The sequence below is a fragment of the Gymnoscopelus microlampas genome (assembly GCF_963454915.1).
Source record: "Gymnoscopelus microlampas genome assembly, chromosome: 7".
Classification (NCBI taxonomy): Eukaryota; Metazoa; Chordata; class Actinopteri; order Myctophiformes; family Myctophidae; genus Gymnoscopelus; species Gymnoscopelus microlampas.
In genome coordinates, this window is record NC_139944.1 from 40,470,568 (window position 1) to 40,489,390 (window position 18,823).

An 18,823-nucleotide genomic window follows, 5' to 3' on the forward strand; every position below is an offset into this window, starting at 1 on the left:
CAAGCTCACAACGCGTCAATGCGTTGTGAGCTTGTAGATCGGCTATTTTTGACAAAAAGATTTGGTGTAGATGCATGAAGAAAAACGGTCCAAGTACAGAGCCTACTCGGGTCCAGTTACTGTAACACTAGAGGGTAAAGACGGTCTAGAGGTTAAATCATTTTTTCATCTCTTTATTTTTCAGAGAAATTCAGTGAAATCTGACAACATAATAGCTTATCTCATCTCTCTGATCGTAGGACTGCCTTTATTTATTCATTTTTAGAAAAGAGTGTAAAGAAACCCAGGGGGGAGAGAGGAGAGACATGCAAGACATGATGGGAGTTGGGCACGAACTCGGGCCCTCGCAACCCACAGGGAGCATGTGGTCAGTGTACTAACTAGTTGATCTACCAGGCACCCCATGACTGCCTAAGAGATGTTGAGACACGTAACACTGATGACTTTGTTGTTATAACATTACTGAATAGCATAATGGGGGAATTCAGAGAACAAATGTTAGTTACAATATGCAGCTAAGCTTACAATCAGACAAGAACTTGTTTTTAACATGAGGGAAAAGCATCCTTGAGATGATTTGTTGTTTTCAGCATGCCAATTGATATGCTATTTGTAAGCACGAGCTACTCATCACTAAGTAAGAAAACAAAGATTTGCCTGTGTTATCATTACACTTCCCTGGCTTACACCATTGGTGCATTTTATTAAAAATAATTATACATTTTAAATTGACTTTTGAGAGAAAGAGAGAGACTAACCAGAAGTAGATTAGCAAATTACACAAAATGAATGAACATGAGAGTCAGTGTTTTAGAGAGGACCTTTCACTTTTGTCTGATAAAACAAGAGAATCAGCACAAATTCATAAAATCACTGAGACAGTTTCCTTTATAAAACTAGTATAAATAATCACAAATACAAGTGCACACAACAACAGAGAAACAAAGGTCAACAGCGGTAGTACGATCAAATAGTAATATTGAACTGAATTGAATATTGAATGCCTGTTTTTGTGGAGGGGCAAAACAGGCAGATTTTAACACAGATATTGACAAAGGTCAAAGGGGTGACAGTATCTCACAAAGATCAATTAGGCTTAAGTCAAACGGGACAAGACTTTGATCATTCAGTTCTACAGTAATAATTTGCATCCATTTCCAATCTTGCTTTTTTTGCCAGTTATTAGCATAAAACCTTGGTGTGGCTGCCATGCACTGACATGTCAAGAAGACAGTGACAAGGTCAAGGTTATTATGGCACTGTTGTGGGAACATTTTGTCTTCCTTAATGTGTTTCAATATGCATGGATGGGCCTCTGGTATAAAAACATGTAGGAATCACACAGCAGCCTGCACACTAGCTCGTCGCCCTGAGAGAGATTGGCCCGTGCTAGCTCCTCATCCGTCTGTGACAGGAAGTCCCCCACTTCCGGACAAGCCTTGATCTCTGGAATGTTGTAGCCTCTTTCGTCATCACCTGAAAAGAAGGTGGATACTAGATTAGAGATCAGCACAAGCCAAGATAAGAGCCAGTCCTAGACGTCAGGGTGCAGTGTTATCTCAAATCTACTGTAGCTTGGATACTCCGAAAACAAGGTAGTCATGAATAACCATCTTGCAGAGAAACCACAACATAACAGCATTTGCACGAACAATCATGTTTTTGTCAAGATGGAAAAGTCAATACTCAAAGATAGTGACTGCAAGCTCAGGTCAAAAGTACACTTTATTTTTACACTTCTATAGCACTTGTTTATGATCTAAATTATGATAAGGCAAACATAAATCTGTCTCACCGCATCTGTCTGCCATGCTGTCAAAGAAGAGCCAGGAACGAGTGTCAGTGCCGTATTTTACGAATGACACATAATGACTAGTTTTAATACAGAGCACAGCAAACAGCTGCATCATGTGCCTTGGCACAGGGTTATCAGTATGCATCTGTGGTGGCACTGCCAGAGCCCTGGGGCAGTGGCCCTGCCGCAATCGATGGGTATGCACCTTAAAAAAAAGTAAGAAATGTAAAGGGTCATACTTGTAGTAGTGTAGAAAAACAACATCAGTCCTTCAATTATTTAACTTTTGTTGTATGAAATGCTGGTAATTTTGGATTTAAAACCATATGCCACAGCTCTGCTTACCTGTGTATTGCAAGTGGAGCAGTACTGTTTGATTCTCCCTGGCTGGAGTTTACAGTCTGGAAGACATTGAGGACATTCGATCTCTGCCACACACCCACAGACAAAGCATTCTCTTGGAGCTGTTAGGGAGGGTAAACAATCCATAGGTGTGATTCAGTATGGCTCCAAACCTGTGTCTACCATTGAAAGTATGACCATCTAGAGTCTAGAGTCTACTCCCTTTAAAAATACACTCAGTCTAGATTCTAGACTGAGTGTATTTTTAAAGGGAGTAAGCTGAAAAAAGTGGAAATCCAGTAAGAATCCAAAAGTAAAAGGCGTCGTAAAAATATTTAATGTCTTACTCACAGTTATATAGCAGATCTGTGATGTCCAGCTCTGTGGAGGGGATTATGTGGGGGAACATCTTGTACTTCTTTCCAAACCTTGGCATCTGCACTATTAGACAGGATGGAGGCTGATGGAGAAATGGTGGGGACAATGTCAAGGGATTTAGCCTGAGTTACTTGTGTGAGGCAGGCGAGTATCGTCATTGGGGCCAACGAGGCCATGGCCCGGTCTGTAGACCCAGATCCGCCAGGGGAAAAAAACAAAAAATCAACATTAGCAGCACTCACCCTATTCTGTTGTAGCCGACCACAGAAAGTCGCCTTTGTTTTCAAATGTGGTTCATTTGCATTCGGCCGAATTGTTAATGAGTGGCCATTAGGAAACCAGTTTAGCCGTCAAACCGGTCCCCCCCCCCCTGGCCCGGTTCTGGCCCGGTCAACGTTAGAATCCACCAAACGCCACTGGTGTGAGGATGCACTGAAAATAGCCTATCTAGCATCTCACAATATGTCGCTCTGGGGTGCTTTAGAGCGGCCATAGTTTAGTGGGTAGAGAGGCCGCCTGGGAATCAGAAGGTCGCCAGTTGGATTCCCAGCCTCAGTCGAAGTGTCGAAGTGTCCCCGAGCAAGACACCTAGCCCTAACAGCTCCCCCCTAAGCGCTCAGTGAAACAAAAATCGCGGCATTAATAATGTCTACATTATTATCATTATGACGTGCTGCGACGCATTGTGAGCTGGTAGATCTGCTATTTTCGGTGTGTGACACCCGCATGCAAAGTATAAATCAAGCTTAAATATACTGTATATCATATCTTTGAAAGATCACATAACAAGGCAGCCCAACCCACCTCCTCAAACTTCAGGTCACATGAGAGGAAAGACGTGTCCAGCAGTTGTTGGACGGTGGGCACCTGGACCACTTGCTCTTTTTCCAAGATGATCTGGAAGGTATAGGCCCCCTGAGAAATCTCTCCTCTAGATCTAAGAGGATAAGAACTTTAGAGACTTGAGTTTGCAAAGACAAACGGGACAGGTTATCATTAACGGATCAGTTTCATACCTGAGTTTAAGCAGGGGCTCCATGCAAAGTCCCTTCTGCAGGAGAACTGTGATGAACTCCTCAGGGTCTGCAGGAAAGCAGTATTAGTATATGTATATTACAATATACATGGCTCCTTAAACATAGGTTCTGTTATCTTGAGATACAATGTCAAAATATATTTTCTTGATCGTTCCTTGAACACTTTCTATCATAACAATAAAAACAAAACAGGCTCCAGGCACACATACTGTACCTTTTTCCTCTGTGAGGAAGGTTTCACAGCCCAGCTGTTTACGGAATTTCATCACACTTTCAGCAGGAACAAATCCTTGTCTGAATAGAAAACAGTAGCAATCAGTGCCAGCACAGGAATGATACAACAGCATGCACAGGCTAAATCAAACAAGAACGCACGCGCACACACAAACACACACATCTCATGCACTCACCATCTCATGCACAATAGCTGCATGTATTTCATGTTAGTGCAGCTAGACTTATCAATGTTCTGTATATACCATATCAAGAAAGCTAATACAACAAAATGTGTTGTTTACCCAGTTGGAAAACAAATCATCATGCCCTTATTTTGCAGTTATAAGGTCTGGGCTAGTCAGTTATAATGTACCTGCGTAAACGGTTGATGATTTCTTTTCTAAGAGTGCAGGATATGGGTTGTTCTGTATCTGTTGGTTTGCGGGTGCTGCAGACAGTATCCAGAGTTGTGGATGAACTGAACAGACTGTGTGGAAAGAAAAAATCACTTCATCAACATGGCACTTGGATGCTGCAATTTACTGTTACTTGTTTTTTTTACGTGAGTTGTGTGAAATAAAATTAAATTAAATGAAAACGATCCCAATACTGTGCCAATAAAGTAAATCTGAATCTGAAACGGGTGCTACTGGAGAAGCACAAGGCCTGTGGGGTGCTGCTGAACTTGTTTTACCTGAAGAGTGTGGCATCCAGGTAACAGGAGTTAAAGTGACCCTGAATACCCTTCATTCTTCCCACCAACAAAGACAAGGCCTCTGATTCATGTATAGGGGGTGCATCCTCCTCCAAGTCATCTGGGGGGAAAAATAACACAAAAAACACATTATTATAGAATAAGTATGTCCCAATATAAGTATATATGTGTCAAAACTATATGTGTGCATATACATGTGCAACCTGGAGATGGTCCTTTGGGTTTCAGGCTCTCCATATATGTAGGGGGGCAGAGAAACCTGCCGTCAGGGCTGCACTTTGTAACTGGCATAAACAAAGCCCGGTTCCCTTTGCAGGAGAAATATCTCTGGCCTCCGTGCATCCCATCAGAACAGCCATTTACGTCATAGTCCTGAAAGAGTGAGAGTCAAGATAAAGGGAGTAAAATCCAACATAATCCTCTATTATGCATAAAGGGCAACGTTGCAGATTTTTTATCTGAATCGTATTGTTCTGTGACATGAACATCTGACATAACACTTCTTAATTAAGTTCTCTGCCTGCCTACAGAATGCAAAATAATGTATTTTAATACATTTTACGTAGCCAAGTGAGCAAGCTCTCAACACAGAACACATCAGAAGTTAAGTCGTAAAGGGCCATAGCCCATTATCTACAGTAGTCGCATATACTTGACATTACTGCCGATCATTTTCCAAAACATACCATAATTTGCTTGATTTCTGAGGAAGCCAAGCCATTGATTCCATTCATTTTAATACGGTATGAAAATCAGCTTAATCCAACACTGATGGCTTTATTTTTGTCCAAGATACACAGATTTGTATGGTTTTATTTTGGTGAAAGTTACGATACTTTAAGTTTTCAATGACTATTGAGAAAATGTAAACAAATGCCAGATCTAAAGATAAGGCTGTTAACGCAGGGGCTGTGAATAGAAAATTGCATGTATCAATGGCAGGATGGTTCTTTAACTCACCAATTCAATTCCTGCCGATTCATTCGTTTTTCCTGGGAGGACTCCCATCCAGCGGATGACTCCATATACAGTGACCCCTGTATTTGATGTCACTTCCACTATGGACCCTACTTCTAGACGAAAATGGGAACCGTTGGGGCTTTGACTGATACTCTGTACTTCAGGATTTTCCCTCATTTGTCGTGCACGTGATCCAATACTTGGCATGGAGTTGATGCGTGACACTGCCTTCCGGTTTAGACCTGGAGGTGAAGGGACAACAACCATAGTTATTATGAAGTTGTATATTTGAAGCAAAAATGTGATGTTTTAGGCCACAGTGACCTTCCTCAGGTGCTGGTTCCCAGCATTTGCATGTTCCAACCTTTCACGCTTTGTTTCTCACCAGCACCGTTTAAGATGTGTGTCTGACAATGACATTTTATTGGTCTTGTGACAGTTTTTGTGCACCGTCACATGCTGCATGCCATCAGATCTCCTGTAAACATGCCACAGGTCTAAATATGAGGTATGCAGACTGTGAGCACACAATGTACACAATGTGATAACTTGGATTGAATCTGCATTCCAGAACACCTGGGGCCAGTTTTTCAGGTTCCATGTACAGTAGAGGACCGCTTGATTGGTGCCCTCACTGTAGTCACAGGTGCTTGGGTAAACCTTTTGTGTAAGAGATTATGTTTCTGTTGAATAAAAGGGTTTACTTAAGCCACTACTTACCTGGGGAATTCCGTTTTGTGTTTAAAAAAATATATGTTTACATTTTCCAACAATACAGTTATGTGGTTATACTGTACCTGCAGATAATTTGTATTTGTTTTGCTATTTAGACTTAAGAGCATCCTTCATAACATTTTGCATAAACTACACACAATTGTGATTATTTGTGTTATATGTGATCACTTGTTAATTGTTTATTTCACTGTAACGTCTGCTCCTTTTTATTGTATTTTTCTCTTGTGGACTCTTAGAAAATTAGTGCCTTGTGGTCTAAAGACATGCAAATAAACAAACAGTACTGACCCCCAGAGTGGCTGTCTCTCCAGTGAAGACCAACAGGGACAGAATAAGCAGGGACCACCTGGATGATGTCTGCTGCACTGAATAAGGGAAGAGGGACAGGCTTCTTGGATGATGAAGTGTGATCAGACTCCTGTAAAAAAAAAAAAAGAACCTTCAGTTAAAAATAAATATATCAAATACACAATGGCGACATCCCTGGTTAGAAGACTGCTAACTAGGGATGTTAGGGATGTTATCCGGACAAGTGACTTTTGTGCCCGGACAAGTGAATGGAAAATGTACTAAAAGTTAATGTCAAGCCCTGGAAGTACATACATAGTAGTAATAATATACTTAATGTATTATAACTGGATACATTTTCCTTTTTGATATAGGCAGGTCACGCAAGTAAATAAAATTTGAACCTAGATAATCAAGTCGAAGCACATTCTCGTCAACATATCTGACGGTATCATGACTGACAGGCTCATGACGTACTCTGTAATATTGCCAATTAAAAACACACTCACCACAAATTCAACCTCAAAGCCAAGCATTTGCAGATCTTCTTGGTTCTCCTTCCTTCCGATCTGCATAAGGTTCTTCACCAGCCCTGGCATGTGTCCTTTCTTGTGCTTCACCACCACAAGGTCATCCTGAGACAGTTCACAGATGGCAGTAAACAGCTGAGGATTACACAGCAGCTCCAGGCGTTTGCTTGACGGGGACACGAAGAGAAGAAGCTGGGCTTGGTGGCGGGTTAATGGGTACGTGTCCTCAATCCTCACGACCCCCCCACTCTTGGGGCTGCCCGCATTGCTGCCACTGGTGTATAGCAATCCCATCAGTTCCCCATGCTGCATCTCTGCCTCCACACGGCCAATGCATCCTCTGGAGAAGCCTTTCCTCGCCTTGCCTCTTGTCACAATGAAGAACTTCTCTTTTCCTCCTGCTTTGGTCTCCATGGGACTCCTTGTTTGCACAATACAGTTTTCTGCAAAAGTTGAGGCTGGCAGACAACCTGTGGGGCAAAATTGTAATTCTAATAATTTCCACTGTATTGTGTGCAAAGTCATTTCAGAGGATCTCAAAAACAATATTTGATTATATTTATATTAAAGAGAAGACTTAAAGAAAATTCATAATTGGTGACAAGATATTTCAAATGAACAGATGTAACTTTCAGTTGAATAATCAATTCTCATCCTTTTATAAGGGTCATACAAAGCATTACAGTGAGGATAATATTCTGCTAAATAATACAAATTGGTGGTAACATTGTGCTAGCCTAAATCTGCCTGAGCACAGCTGGGATAAAGACACAGTTTGGTTCTTGTCTAAGATCAGATGGCAGTCAAACTAAAAGGTTTCACTGCAACATTCTGAAACACAGATGAAATCAGTAAGCTAATATATAGGAAGATCTACTTACTCAGGTTTTTTTCAAAAGCAAAGTGCAATTATTTAAATGTCACAGACATTCTGTTATCGGTGCAGTACGAGCCGATCGTCTGAACTCCTCACAAAGTGTCTCTGAATGAGGAAGTCTGCGGTCCCAGTGAGTTGATATAGTGACCTGGCAGTGACCGGCGACGCCTCCTCAGTGCGTGCTAGCATGTGCGCGTCGCTGCCCTGAGCACACAGTGTGACAGATTGGAAGCCGGTAGACAGGAAAGAGAGCTTACTTCATCTAAAATGCTCCAAGTGAGTTGACACATGATCACATCATTGCACGTGACATACATCATACATGTACAGTAATATGCATGTGCCATGTTCAGGTTGGTTGTTACAGCAGGTTAAAGGGATGGGAGGGGTGAGTTCAGGCCAGTGGTGGAAAAAAAGTACTAACATTTTGTATAATCAATAAATTATTGATAAAAGTATCAATACTCCAATGTAGAAATAGTGCATAGTGCTGAAGTGGTTAATGTATGTTTTGTAATGATAATCAAATGACTACAAAGTAACTAGTAACAAATAATTGTAGTGGAGTAAAAGTACAATATTTGTCTCTGAGATGTAGTGGAGTAGAAGTAAAAGTATTGAAAATTGGAAGTAGGCCTACGCCTAAAAGTACCTCCAAAGTACTTGAGTAAATGTACTTAGTTACTTTACACCACTGCATTGCACATGCATGTACAGTAATATGCAAAGTGGCATATTTAATTTAATTTAGGCTGCAGTTAACATTCCATGGAATAGCAATGGGAAAATGTAAAATATTTACAGGTAAATTATCAATTGAAACGAGTTTATGTGAAATAAATCATAAGGTGAAAAAATCAGCCATTTCACCACAATTTATTTGTATTTAGAATTCACTTTGGTTAGTTACAGGATTGCCAATTATATCTATATATATATATATATATATATATATATATATATATATATATATATATATATATATATATATATATATATATATATATATATATATATAGATAGAGGTCTAACAAGGTGACTTTTTACATTTATGTAAAATACAAACGTAATGTAATGATTTATTAGACAAATCACAACAATCTGCTCAATTCCAAATACAAAGTAGACTACACATTTATTTTAGTGTCCTGCAGTGGTCTGCCCTCTGGTGGTCACTGGTTGTTACTGTAAATATAGTCTCGCGTAGCCAGACCCCACAGAAAATGAAAAACAGCGACCTGCAGGTCAGAATCTGTTCTTGAGAGATTACTGTAAATACAATAAACTGAATGACAATTGTGCTGCAGCTGCACCATTTTCAAATAAGACACCACAGTCTTGCATCCTTGTACTTGTTGTTTTCAATTACATGGCAACACAAACTATAAATAATATGAATGGTATAACTATCGTGGTCCAATAAAGTCCTTGTTCCACTGGATACCCTGAACCACAGATAGTGCCTTCACCCTTTGGACAATGTGACCCTTTCCACGCAACATCTGCACCGCCTCCTCCGGAAACTGAGCTAAAAAGTGAAAAGGCAGGGCAGAAGTGAATACACAAATGCTACAGTATGTGTCAAAAACAAAGGCCATAGTAGAATGCAGAACTATTGGCATATACTTAAGTCTTACAGTCTACAAGAATGCTGTTTGATTGGAGCTGGGGATGAAGTCTTCCTATGGACAAGCTGTCATTCATTTCTTTATGCCTGGATAATGCATTTATCAACACCTAAAATAAACAAATGTCACAAAATAGAAAGCATCTTGTTACTTGTCTTAACTACCTACATTCACATTTAAATATACGAATGTCAAAATACTGTAAAGTATGAAACATTGTGGACCTGAGTAATCCCACTCAGACTGTGTTCTCCATCTGAATTGCTTAATGCCAGATAGCTCCCACATTTACGCCCGGGAGGCACAACTATTGTGGTCATGAGAGATGATAATGGCCTCTTCCCTGGTTGGATCCTGTTTCTCTACAAAAAAAGGCAACCAAAGAACATGAAATCATGAAAGTCTTCATATACATTTTTCTGCAGGTCAAATCTCCATGAACAATCAGTCTTTACATCAGTTGTCCCTGTATTGTGTATTCACTGCCAGCATTTAAAGCTTTTTCCTTGCATAATCTGTATTGATATTGTTGCACATGCTAAACTATCCTAAAGCACCACCAAAATGTTTTTTCCCCCTTCTTTGCCACATTTCAGTTAGTGCACAATGTTATCAGAATGAATGCAGGAATTTGCATGCTATACACTATTATTGTTACAAGTAAAGCATCATCTTGCAAACATGTAATGAATTGCACTAAAGTTCTGGTTCTTGTGGCTTACTAGTTATGGTAATTTACCAGAGTGTTGACGATCTCTTTGGTTTTGTTAGGCATCGAGAAGTCAAGGATGTGACTGTTGAGGAGAATGCCTGAGGGGGTCATGATTCTACTCCCAAATGGCCTGCTCAAAGAACTGCAATGTAAAAACAACACATAAGAGAAGAATGTGCCCAGTGGCTCATAACATGAATGTTACCTTTTTTGTTGACATTAAAGTTAGATTTAATACAAATGGATCATACACATCACCTTGTCACGGATACAATGAGGCCATCTGGTCCCGTTACCATCACTTGGCTAGCCACAGGCTCACCCTTAATGGAGATAGTTGGGTCGTGCTCTGGCGGAGAGGCGTGGGACGAATTGATTTTCTGCCGTAGCATGTCAGCCCTACTCTTGCTTTAACAAGGACAGGGGTGTAAGAAAGAAAATCCACCAAAACCACTTCGGAGTTGTGCTTACATAGATAAGAAGTTAAGTCCAGCATAAGAGGCACTGATCCAGATGAAAAGGGTAGTGCACGCACATCCGTTGTTCCAGATGCTTAGACAAACAAAGTATAATGAAAAATAATAAAGTCACACACTGGTAGTTGCAAAAAGCTTCAGAATGTATTGCTCATGAACGTTTCGGCCTGTTCAGGCCTTCATCAGGACGAGCAATAAATTCTCAACGTTTCGGCCTGTTCAGGCAGGGTTTGCACCCCTAGGTGCATTTGTTGATTAGGATCCCCATTAGTTGGCATGTGGATGCCATTTCATGGGTCCATAGAATAATTATAAAACAGGAACAAAATGCCCTTTGTCCTTACGGTACACATGAAATACAGAATGCCTGTCTTGAAATAAATAAAGTTTACCTTAGCATCTCAGAAAGAAGCTCATTAATTGAGGAGTTGTGCAAAGGGTCATCCAAACCACTGGCTAATGCCAGAGCTGCTTTCAACGACTTCAAAATGCATAACAGAAAAAAAAGTAGCATTCAATAAGGCAACTAGAATTTCTGTGATCACCAAATAAGCTCATGGTGCCTGAAGTTGAGATCCTGTACCTCAGCAATCCAATGGTATGTGTTAGGTGAACCACCAGTTTCATGGAGGTTGAAGCCCTCCAGGATGTTGAGGGTTGATATCAAGGCAGCACCAACAGATGGGGGCGGGGGAACTAGAACTTTAAATTCTAAAAGGAAAGCACAGATGTAGAACGTGAATGAAAGTGTCATGAAACCAGACACATTTGTCACGTATAATATATATTGTACAGCATTTACCATGATACAGGCCTTCCACAGGTTGTACAAACTCTGCACTGTAGTTACTGATATCCTCTCTGCTCAGGACCCCTCCATTTGCTTGCACCTAATGATCGAGGTACAAGTCAATTACAGCTTCTGTGCACTTAACCACCTGGATTCGAACCCAGGTTAAACCAAACCTCTGGGCTACAGGCAGGGACACTCTGCTACACACTGCTTTCACTTGATAATTATTTCCCCCAATATATTATGAAACAAGCCTTTTAAAATTGTTACCTCATCCACCATCTCTTGCGATATGTTCCCGCTGTAAAAGTCTGACAGGCCAGTTTCGAGGACAGCTGCGAGCCTCCGCATTCTAAGAAATGTACCTGGAACAAGAGCCCGACCGCCTGGGAAGAATGTACTCCTGAAACGCCCTGACAGGTTCTCACTGTTTACCTTATTTATGGCTTCAGCTGTTGAACAACAATTTGTCAAATACTAATGGAGAAAGTACTGCATGTCATGAAATGAAGTTACATAATTACACTACCTTGTGAGTCTGGGTGGGAGAAAACACACTGGTTTGACTTACCTAGACTGTGAGACACATTGAAACCATCTCTGGCAACATCAGCTGCTCTGGTGACCACATCCTTCCATGACAAGCTGGAATGGAGCAATTTTGTGCTTAAAGGCAAATAAAAAGGGGAGAGAAAAAGTGGCAAGAAACCAGGTAAAAAGCCATATCCAGTGTCCTACCTCCCATACAGTTCATGAGCTTTGTGTAACCCTTTGAGCATACTTGGCACTCCAACCTGCAGACCTGGCTGAGTGGATGAGATGACATATAATGAACTTCTGCATGACTAAACAACAAATTCAAACATGTTATGAGTAATACAAGACGTTTCCCATACTCATATTACCTTTAGCTCTAGAGCATTGTGAAACAGCTCCTTTATTGCGTAAGGTGCACTTTCCTGAAAATTGATTGCCCTGGATTCTTTCTTATAAATGTCATGAACCAGCATCACCCCTCCTCTACATAAAGATAATACAATATTAGACAGTATTTATTCTGTGAATCGTATTTTACAGTAAACATACCTTAATTGTGTGGCCACATACCCACCAATACCTGACAAATGTGGATGCACAACACCTAGACAGAGGACAGCAACGATGGCTGCATCTACACTGGAACCTTGATCATGAAGGACCCTCTGACCTAGCGCTGTGCAGTACTTATCATCTGTCACCAGCACGCCTTTCCTGATCTAGGATGACAAGGACGTTTAAATATGAGCAAGTATACAGTTGTGTTTGAATACTACTTGTGCTACTTGTTAGATACAAATTATGGCCTACTTGAAATTTCCCCAGGTAAATATGAAGGAACATAGCAACGGTGACTGCTATGGCAAAGATGATGGATGCTGCATAGAGTGGCACAAGTGTGTCATGCCAGGAAGAAAGTGTCTTGGGTGCTGCAGAAGGTGGGTCCCCACCAGTATTTTTCAAAGAGAAACCTTTGTCCGTCAGATCACAATCACCAGAGACCAGCTGTTTTAAAGGTATCTCATTTGGGAGATGGCTGAAGTCTGTGGCAAGAAAATAATGATTTTAGATCCTGACCACAGTAGAAGTTTGCTGGGTTTGCTGGGTAACCAAGGGTACACATACCTGTATCAGGATCCTGTTCGGTCTGTAAATGAATGGTAAAGTCTTTTGTCAAGTCTTTTGTGCCAAACGAGCCTCCAAAACTCTTGTAATTGAGAGGTGTTTGATTGTTGTTCAATTTTGTTCCAGGGGATAAATCCATTCTTTTTGTGTTTACTCTGAAAGAGACACGTGATTTATATCAAAGATAAACAGTAAAAGATGGATTTGGGGATTAAGTAGTGTTCCTTATTTAAGCAGTTGTTCACTAACTGCACTCAATCCTCAGCTACACAAATCAATAATGGAAGACAGGAGTTGTAATTAACTCCTGACCAATGAGATTTTGCATGCACAGTTGCATCTGATATCTCTCTCTCATTCGTCTTGGTGAAGTTTTACTCACATAATACAGACATTAGAAAGCTTTGGATTAATTAAGAAATTATGCAAATTGAAGACCAATATTTTTATTGCTGTATGATGTTTTTAAGCTGGCAATCCAAAATCAGAGCATAAAAGTAATTACATTGAGAAACACAACTTAAAATGTTTGGGGATACATTTAGCATAGGCTAGGCTTTCCAAATCAACAAGCACATTTAGCTCAACTCAAGTACAGTATATAAAAGTAAAATGCACACAACCAAAAAACATAGTGTCTTTAAAAATGAACAAATAAAAAAGCTGCCCATGATCAGATAAGTGCTTCAAGGTTTTGACAATATTCCCTGGCAACCATTTTTCTATTACATCATACCCCACCCCTCCCACTTCGACATGGGGGCCAAATTGCCACCTTGGAATATGTCCAGTGGAGTGCATATTATGTATTGCTTATATAGTGATTTTTAATCATAGGTGAATCATCATTTCAATCATTACTACGACCAGTGAAGGTCAGCTGCACCCAAAACATGAAAATGGGTATTTGAGTATGTGACTTCCAAGGTATATGGCTTGACCAATTTGTGTGCTTATTAGCTTGGCGTCCTAGACCTAAGGCCTTAGTGGGTGCAGTTGCGACGCCCTGGCTGGTGGAGGTAGGTGTTGCGCATGTGGAAGGAGTGCCGCTGGGCTCGCTGACAGACACAGTTCTGGCGTTGAATGCAGCTGCGGGACAGTTGGTGACGGTCAACCCATGCCTGAGCCCTCTGGACACGAGTCACCTGGGTCATCTTAGCCAAGGCTCCAGGCTGGGACGTAGTGCTACGGACGCTCGGAATGGTGGCACTGTTGTTTGGAACAGAGACATCTGGCTTTAATATGCAGCAAAGAAACATGTTAGTGAATTTACATAACAAAAGCACTCAGTCTGCCCTCGGTTCAAACTGAGTTCTAGGGGTGCAACAGTTAATCAAACCAATCAATTTAATCTATATATTTTTTAACTATTGAGTAATAATCACTCCCTATATGTGAAATTGTAAAACAAATTTCACGCATTTGAAAAATAGTGAAAACACCAGATCTACAAACTCACAGGGTGTCACAAAGCAACACATTGCAAGCTTGTAGATCGGCTATTTTCAAAATGTTTGCATGACTCCGTTGTGTGACAAAGTATAAAATAGGGCTTAAAAGGTGAATCGATTCATTGAAATATGCATGTGTATATGAAAATGTTGTAAAGCTTCTTGATTATTCATATAATCAAAAAAGCAATCAAGAGAAGAATCGCTACGGACATAATCGATAGCTGCAACCCTACTGAGTTCTGGCAAGAAGATCTCACTTCTTCCCTTGTTCCCATCATCTTCTCTCACCTAAAGTCAGTTTCTGGGTTTGCATCAGTCTCCTCATTGACAGCAGGGTTTGATGGGGCCCTACAGGCACAGGAGTCATCTCGCTCTGTATCCTTGTCTGCTACAGAACTCACTTCATTTACTGCTTCTGCAGAAACACATAGTAAGGAACTTTAAGGCCTAATTTATACTTGATAGTAGTGACACCCTTGTGTGATGAAATATAAATTAGTGTCAAACAAAGCTCTGATTTATATTTAACATTAGAGTTTAACGATGGAAAAAGAGACAGATACACAAATGATGCCGACATAACATTTCTGAACAAAATGAACTCCTTGTTTGCATCATCACAGAAAAAAAACAACCACCCATATAGCATTGCTACAGCACCACTGACCGAATACCGCCCAACTCACTCCAAATCCAACTCACTCCATGAAGACTTAAGAAATATTTGCCCAACTCACTCCAGGGCTCGCCCAACTCACTCCAGGGCTGGGACAACTCCCTCCAGGACCAAAGACCAACTCCCTCCAGGACCATAGCCAACTCACTCCAGGACCAAACCCAACTCACTCATGCAATGTCACCAGTGTAATATTGGTTCAATGTGTCAGTGGTGTAAAGTAACTAAGTACATTAACTTAAGTACTGTACTTATGTACAATGTTGGGTATTTGTGCGTTATTTGAATATTCCCAACTTCCAATGGTTTTACCTCTACTCCACTACATATCGGATCCACATATTGTTTTTTTACTCCACTAAATGTATTTGTTTTACTAGTTACTTTGCAGCTATAAATTATAATATTATAGTGTGTGTGTGTGTGTGTGTGTGTGTGTGTGTGTGTGTGTGTGTGTGTGTGTGTGTGTGGGTTGAATCGGTGGAGACTCTTACATTCTAACCCTAACCCTAACCCTAAACCCTAACCCTAACCTGGGTGGAGGGTGATTATGCGGGTGAACTCAGTGGAGGAGGGCCAAAACCTTAACGAGGAATATAACAACACCTCTTGATTTGACCAACAATAGAATAAGACATCTAACAAACACTGGACTCCAAGTGCCAAAGTGGCCAGCGAGCCCCCCCCCCCCCCCCAGAACCATTAAGTTGTTTTGTAGAGACAGTATTTAAAACTTTAACCAAGCCTAAAACAGAATAGAGTTAAAAGTAACAAATTCCTCAATATTGTACTTAATTCCTCAATATTGTACTGAATAATAATTTTTGGAGTGAGTTGGGCAAGTGTGTGGAGTGAGTTGGGCAAGTGTGTGGAGTGAGTTGGGCAAGTGTGTGGAGTGAGATGTCTGGAGTGAGTTGGGCGCGATTTGGAGTGAGTTGGATTTGGAGTGAGTTGGGCGGTTACCCACTGACCTTAGCTCCGACGGAACCTCTCCCTCCGCTGTATAGCTCCGAGATGAGGTTCCTCGTTAGTTACTGCCGTCTGTTTTCGAAATGGTCGCACGTCGTCCACTTTACATGTTTCTTACCCCTTTCTGCACATCGTATCCAAAAAGTAAAGCATTTCCGCCACTCTCTCAGATGTTTGAAGTTTTAACGCGCCATAAAAGCCATCCAACGGGTTGAAGAAAGTATTTAATTTGCCTCGGTTTTCATCCGGTTACATGGTTTTTAAGACATTGCGCAAGAGTTGCGCCCGTAGAGATAACATTACTTTTTACCCTACTGGTCAAATGTTGAATTGCATCTTCTAATGCAAAATATTATGGAACCGGATGAAAACCGAGGCAAATTAAATACTTTCTTCAACCCGTTGGATAGCTTTTATGGCGCGTTAAAACTTCAAACATCTGAGAGAGTGGCGGAAATGCTTTACTTTTTGGATACGATGTGCAGAAAGGGGTAAGAAACATGTAAAGTGGACGACGTGCGACCATTTCGAAAACAGACGGCAGTAACTAACGAGGGACCTCATCTCGGAGCTATACAGCGTACAGCGGAGGGAGAGGTTCCGTAGGGGCTACACTGACCTGTATGGTTGACTAGAAGCCAGCCCTCATCAACCACTTCTTCAGACTTCAGGTCTTGGTGAGCGTCCTCATCTCCCCCAAAAAACAAACTGGTAATTATTTTGAACATGTTTGGTTTCTGTCAGGTGTATATGAGGTAGTTGCTTGGCCTCCCTCCTTTATTTCCCCTCTCCTTTCTTTTGTGCTGCAATTTTCTCAATGTATGTCCCACCAAAAGACCTTGACAGAAGGAGACAAAAAGTGACAGTCACATCAGATGAGTTGGCCCGCCTCTCTGTTGCCAACTCTAGGCCTATTGTTCATTGTTGTCATGTAGCATCTATGATACTGCCCCCCCCTCCTTTTTTTATAACGGTAACTAACTCTAATCCTTCTGGGAGGATCCTATCAACATTTTGGCCTATTGTAAATTAAACAGCATATTCACTCAACTGATTGCAATGGTCATTGATGATTGGCCAATGACAGCCCTACAGTGATTTTGAATAATCAACTGGCACGAAGAGTCCCATTGTTGAGTCCATCTGTTTTTGGTCATGGCATGGGGGAGGGGCTTCTTGTGCTCCAGTCTTGCTTTCATATGGTCCGCCTCTTTATCAGTTTGATGATGCTCAGGGGTGGTAATATTAATTAACGATATTGTGCAGTACCCATTTACCCAAGACTTCAACGGAAAAAATGAGTAGCGCACAAACTGCAATGTGGGTCGTGTGACCATGAGCCAGAGTTTGGAAAAGCAGTAGCCATCAGTGAGCATGAGCACCATGCACTTGATGCGAACGGAGCGGATTTAAGACTAGCTCCGATCGGGGGATGTTTCAAACGGGGCTAATTTAAGGCAACATCTGGAAGTTGGAACAGATGCATAGGCTACCACGAAACGAAAATAATGGCATAATAATCGCCAACGTGTTATGGCTATATAGTATTTAGAGCAAAGTAGGCTTACGTTAGCCTTGGATCAAGACTATCATAGACGTATTTTATCGATTTTTACATTTGCATATACGATAGTCTTGGGATTTACCCCCAGAGTGCCCTGAACTTTCACCAGTAAAGTCCGTATTTCTCCGAAAATGTACAAATGCAAAATATAAGGTGCTTACCCGGTTGCCCCAAATGTTAACTCGGTATTCGGAATCTTTTTGCACTGTTTTAGTCCGTATTTTTAATAGATATGTGTTTTAATCCCGTCTGTGGCCGAACGCCATTTCCCCCACTCGTTTACTTCCTGTTTACATTGAGTGTAATTTAGGCTTTCATGGGTGCGCCCCGTCACTATCAAAAATAAAACATCCGAAGTGGCTTCCGTGTCGTATTTATTATATCACCTCCGAACATAACGGTTTTCGTGAACTATAATATTTTGATATTTAAGAGGGAGTCAGGGACACAACACCTGTTTGGCTACAGACCAGATGAGAGCATCGTAGGGTGGCGTGGCTACTTTATCGTGTCTGGATTCGTCCAATTTCAGTATTTACTGTTGGACGACCTATTTACAGATGTAATGTATCTATAACTAAGTTCTGAAAAGGCTAATGTCCTTACCTGGGTGTTGGGGTTATTGTCTCTCAAATTAATTCGCTGTCCATTTTCTTAAATTGTGATGTGAATTTGATATGTTTTACCAGATCAGTTTTATAGCCTAACTTATTGCACCGATGCATCCATGCAGGCATGCACCCAATATTTCTGTTTTCGTTGCTGCTGTTTTGCCACTGTTTGGAAATTACAGCTGATCGCGCACAGAACCTCCTCTTTCTCCGCCCACTTAGAGGTCCACCACCAATCAGAGGGCACACGAAGAGCCCTCTATTTTTGAAATGCAGAGATAGATAATACACAACACACATAAGCTGAGTTTAATGTTGAGTTTAGTGTTTTAAATTGAATTACAAACATCCACTGTTTTTGTTGAGATATTAAGATTGTATCAAATAGCCTACTGCATATCAGTT

General features: G+C 41.0%; 3 protein-coding genes across 4 annotated transcripts; all 3 read right to left on the reverse strand.

Annotated features, from left to right (window-relative positions):
* Positions 1 to 808: 808 nt before the first annotated feature.
* On the reverse strand, positions 809 to 7,962 carry cyld2 (cylindromatosis (turban tumor syndrome) 2). The gene is made up of 14 exons (XM_084061356.1): positions 7,878 to 7,962; positions 6,976 to 7,466; positions 6,467 to 6,596; positions 5,444 to 5,685; positions 4,687 to 4,855; positions 4,463 to 4,583; positions 4,142 to 4,255; positions 3,767 to 3,846; positions 3,532 to 3,598; positions 3,320 to 3,452; positions 2,489 to 2,597; positions 2,141 to 2,259; positions 1,796 to 2,000; positions 809 to 1,476 (listed from the first exon to the last, which is right to left on the reverse strand). The coding sequence occupies exons 2-14, from the start codon at positions 7,408 to 7,410 to the stop codon at positions 1,295 to 1,297; spliced, it is 2,106 nt and encodes a 701-aa protein (XP_083917482.1). The 5' UTR covers positions 7,411 to 7,466; positions 7,878 to 7,962; the 3' UTR covers positions 809 to 1,294.
* A 1,210-nt stretch (positions 7,963 to 9,172) lies between these two features.
* LOC311048555 (glutathione hydrolase 7-like) lies at positions 9,173 to 13,283 on the reverse strand (the record flags this gene model as incomplete). Its single annotated transcript, XM_084061813.1, has 15 exons — positions 9,173 to 9,401; positions 9,511 to 9,610; positions 9,726 to 9,863; positions 10,241 to 10,355; positions 10,472 to 10,621; positions 11,082 to 11,170; positions 11,273 to 11,400; positions 11,492 to 11,579; positions 11,753 to 11,934; positions 12,054 to 12,127; positions 12,221 to 12,288; positions 12,388 to 12,502; positions 12,590 to 12,738; positions 12,830 to 12,948; positions 13,145 to 13,283. The coding sequence occupies 15 exons, from the start codon at positions 13,281 to 13,283 to the stop codon at positions 9,280 to 9,282; spliced, it is 1,776 nt and encodes a 591-aa protein (XP_083917939.1). The 3' UTR covers positions 9,173 to 9,279.
* A 291-nt stretch (positions 13,284 to 13,574) lies between these two features.
* Positions 13,575 to 18,560, reverse strand: tp53inp2a (tumor protein p53 inducible nuclear protein 2a). 2 transcript variants are annotated; one of them, XM_084061373.1, is made up of 4 exons: positions 18,414 to 18,560; positions 16,863 to 17,081; positions 14,887 to 15,013; positions 13,575 to 14,353 (listed from the first exon to the last, which is right to left on the reverse strand). In XM_084061373.1, the coding sequence occupies exons 2-4, from the start codon at positions 16,969 to 16,971 to the stop codon at positions 14,128 to 14,130; spliced, it is 462 nt and encodes a 153-aa protein (XP_083917499.1). In that variant the 5' UTR covers positions 16,972 to 17,081; positions 18,414 to 18,560; the 3' UTR covers positions 13,575 to 14,127. The 2 variants fall into 2 exon arrangements, with proteins under 2 accessions (XP_083917499.1, XP_083917500.1); XM_084061374.1 differs by lacking the exon at positions 18,414 to 18,560 and adding an exon at positions 17,969 to 18,096.
* Positions 18,561 to 18,823: the final 263 nt, after the last annotated feature.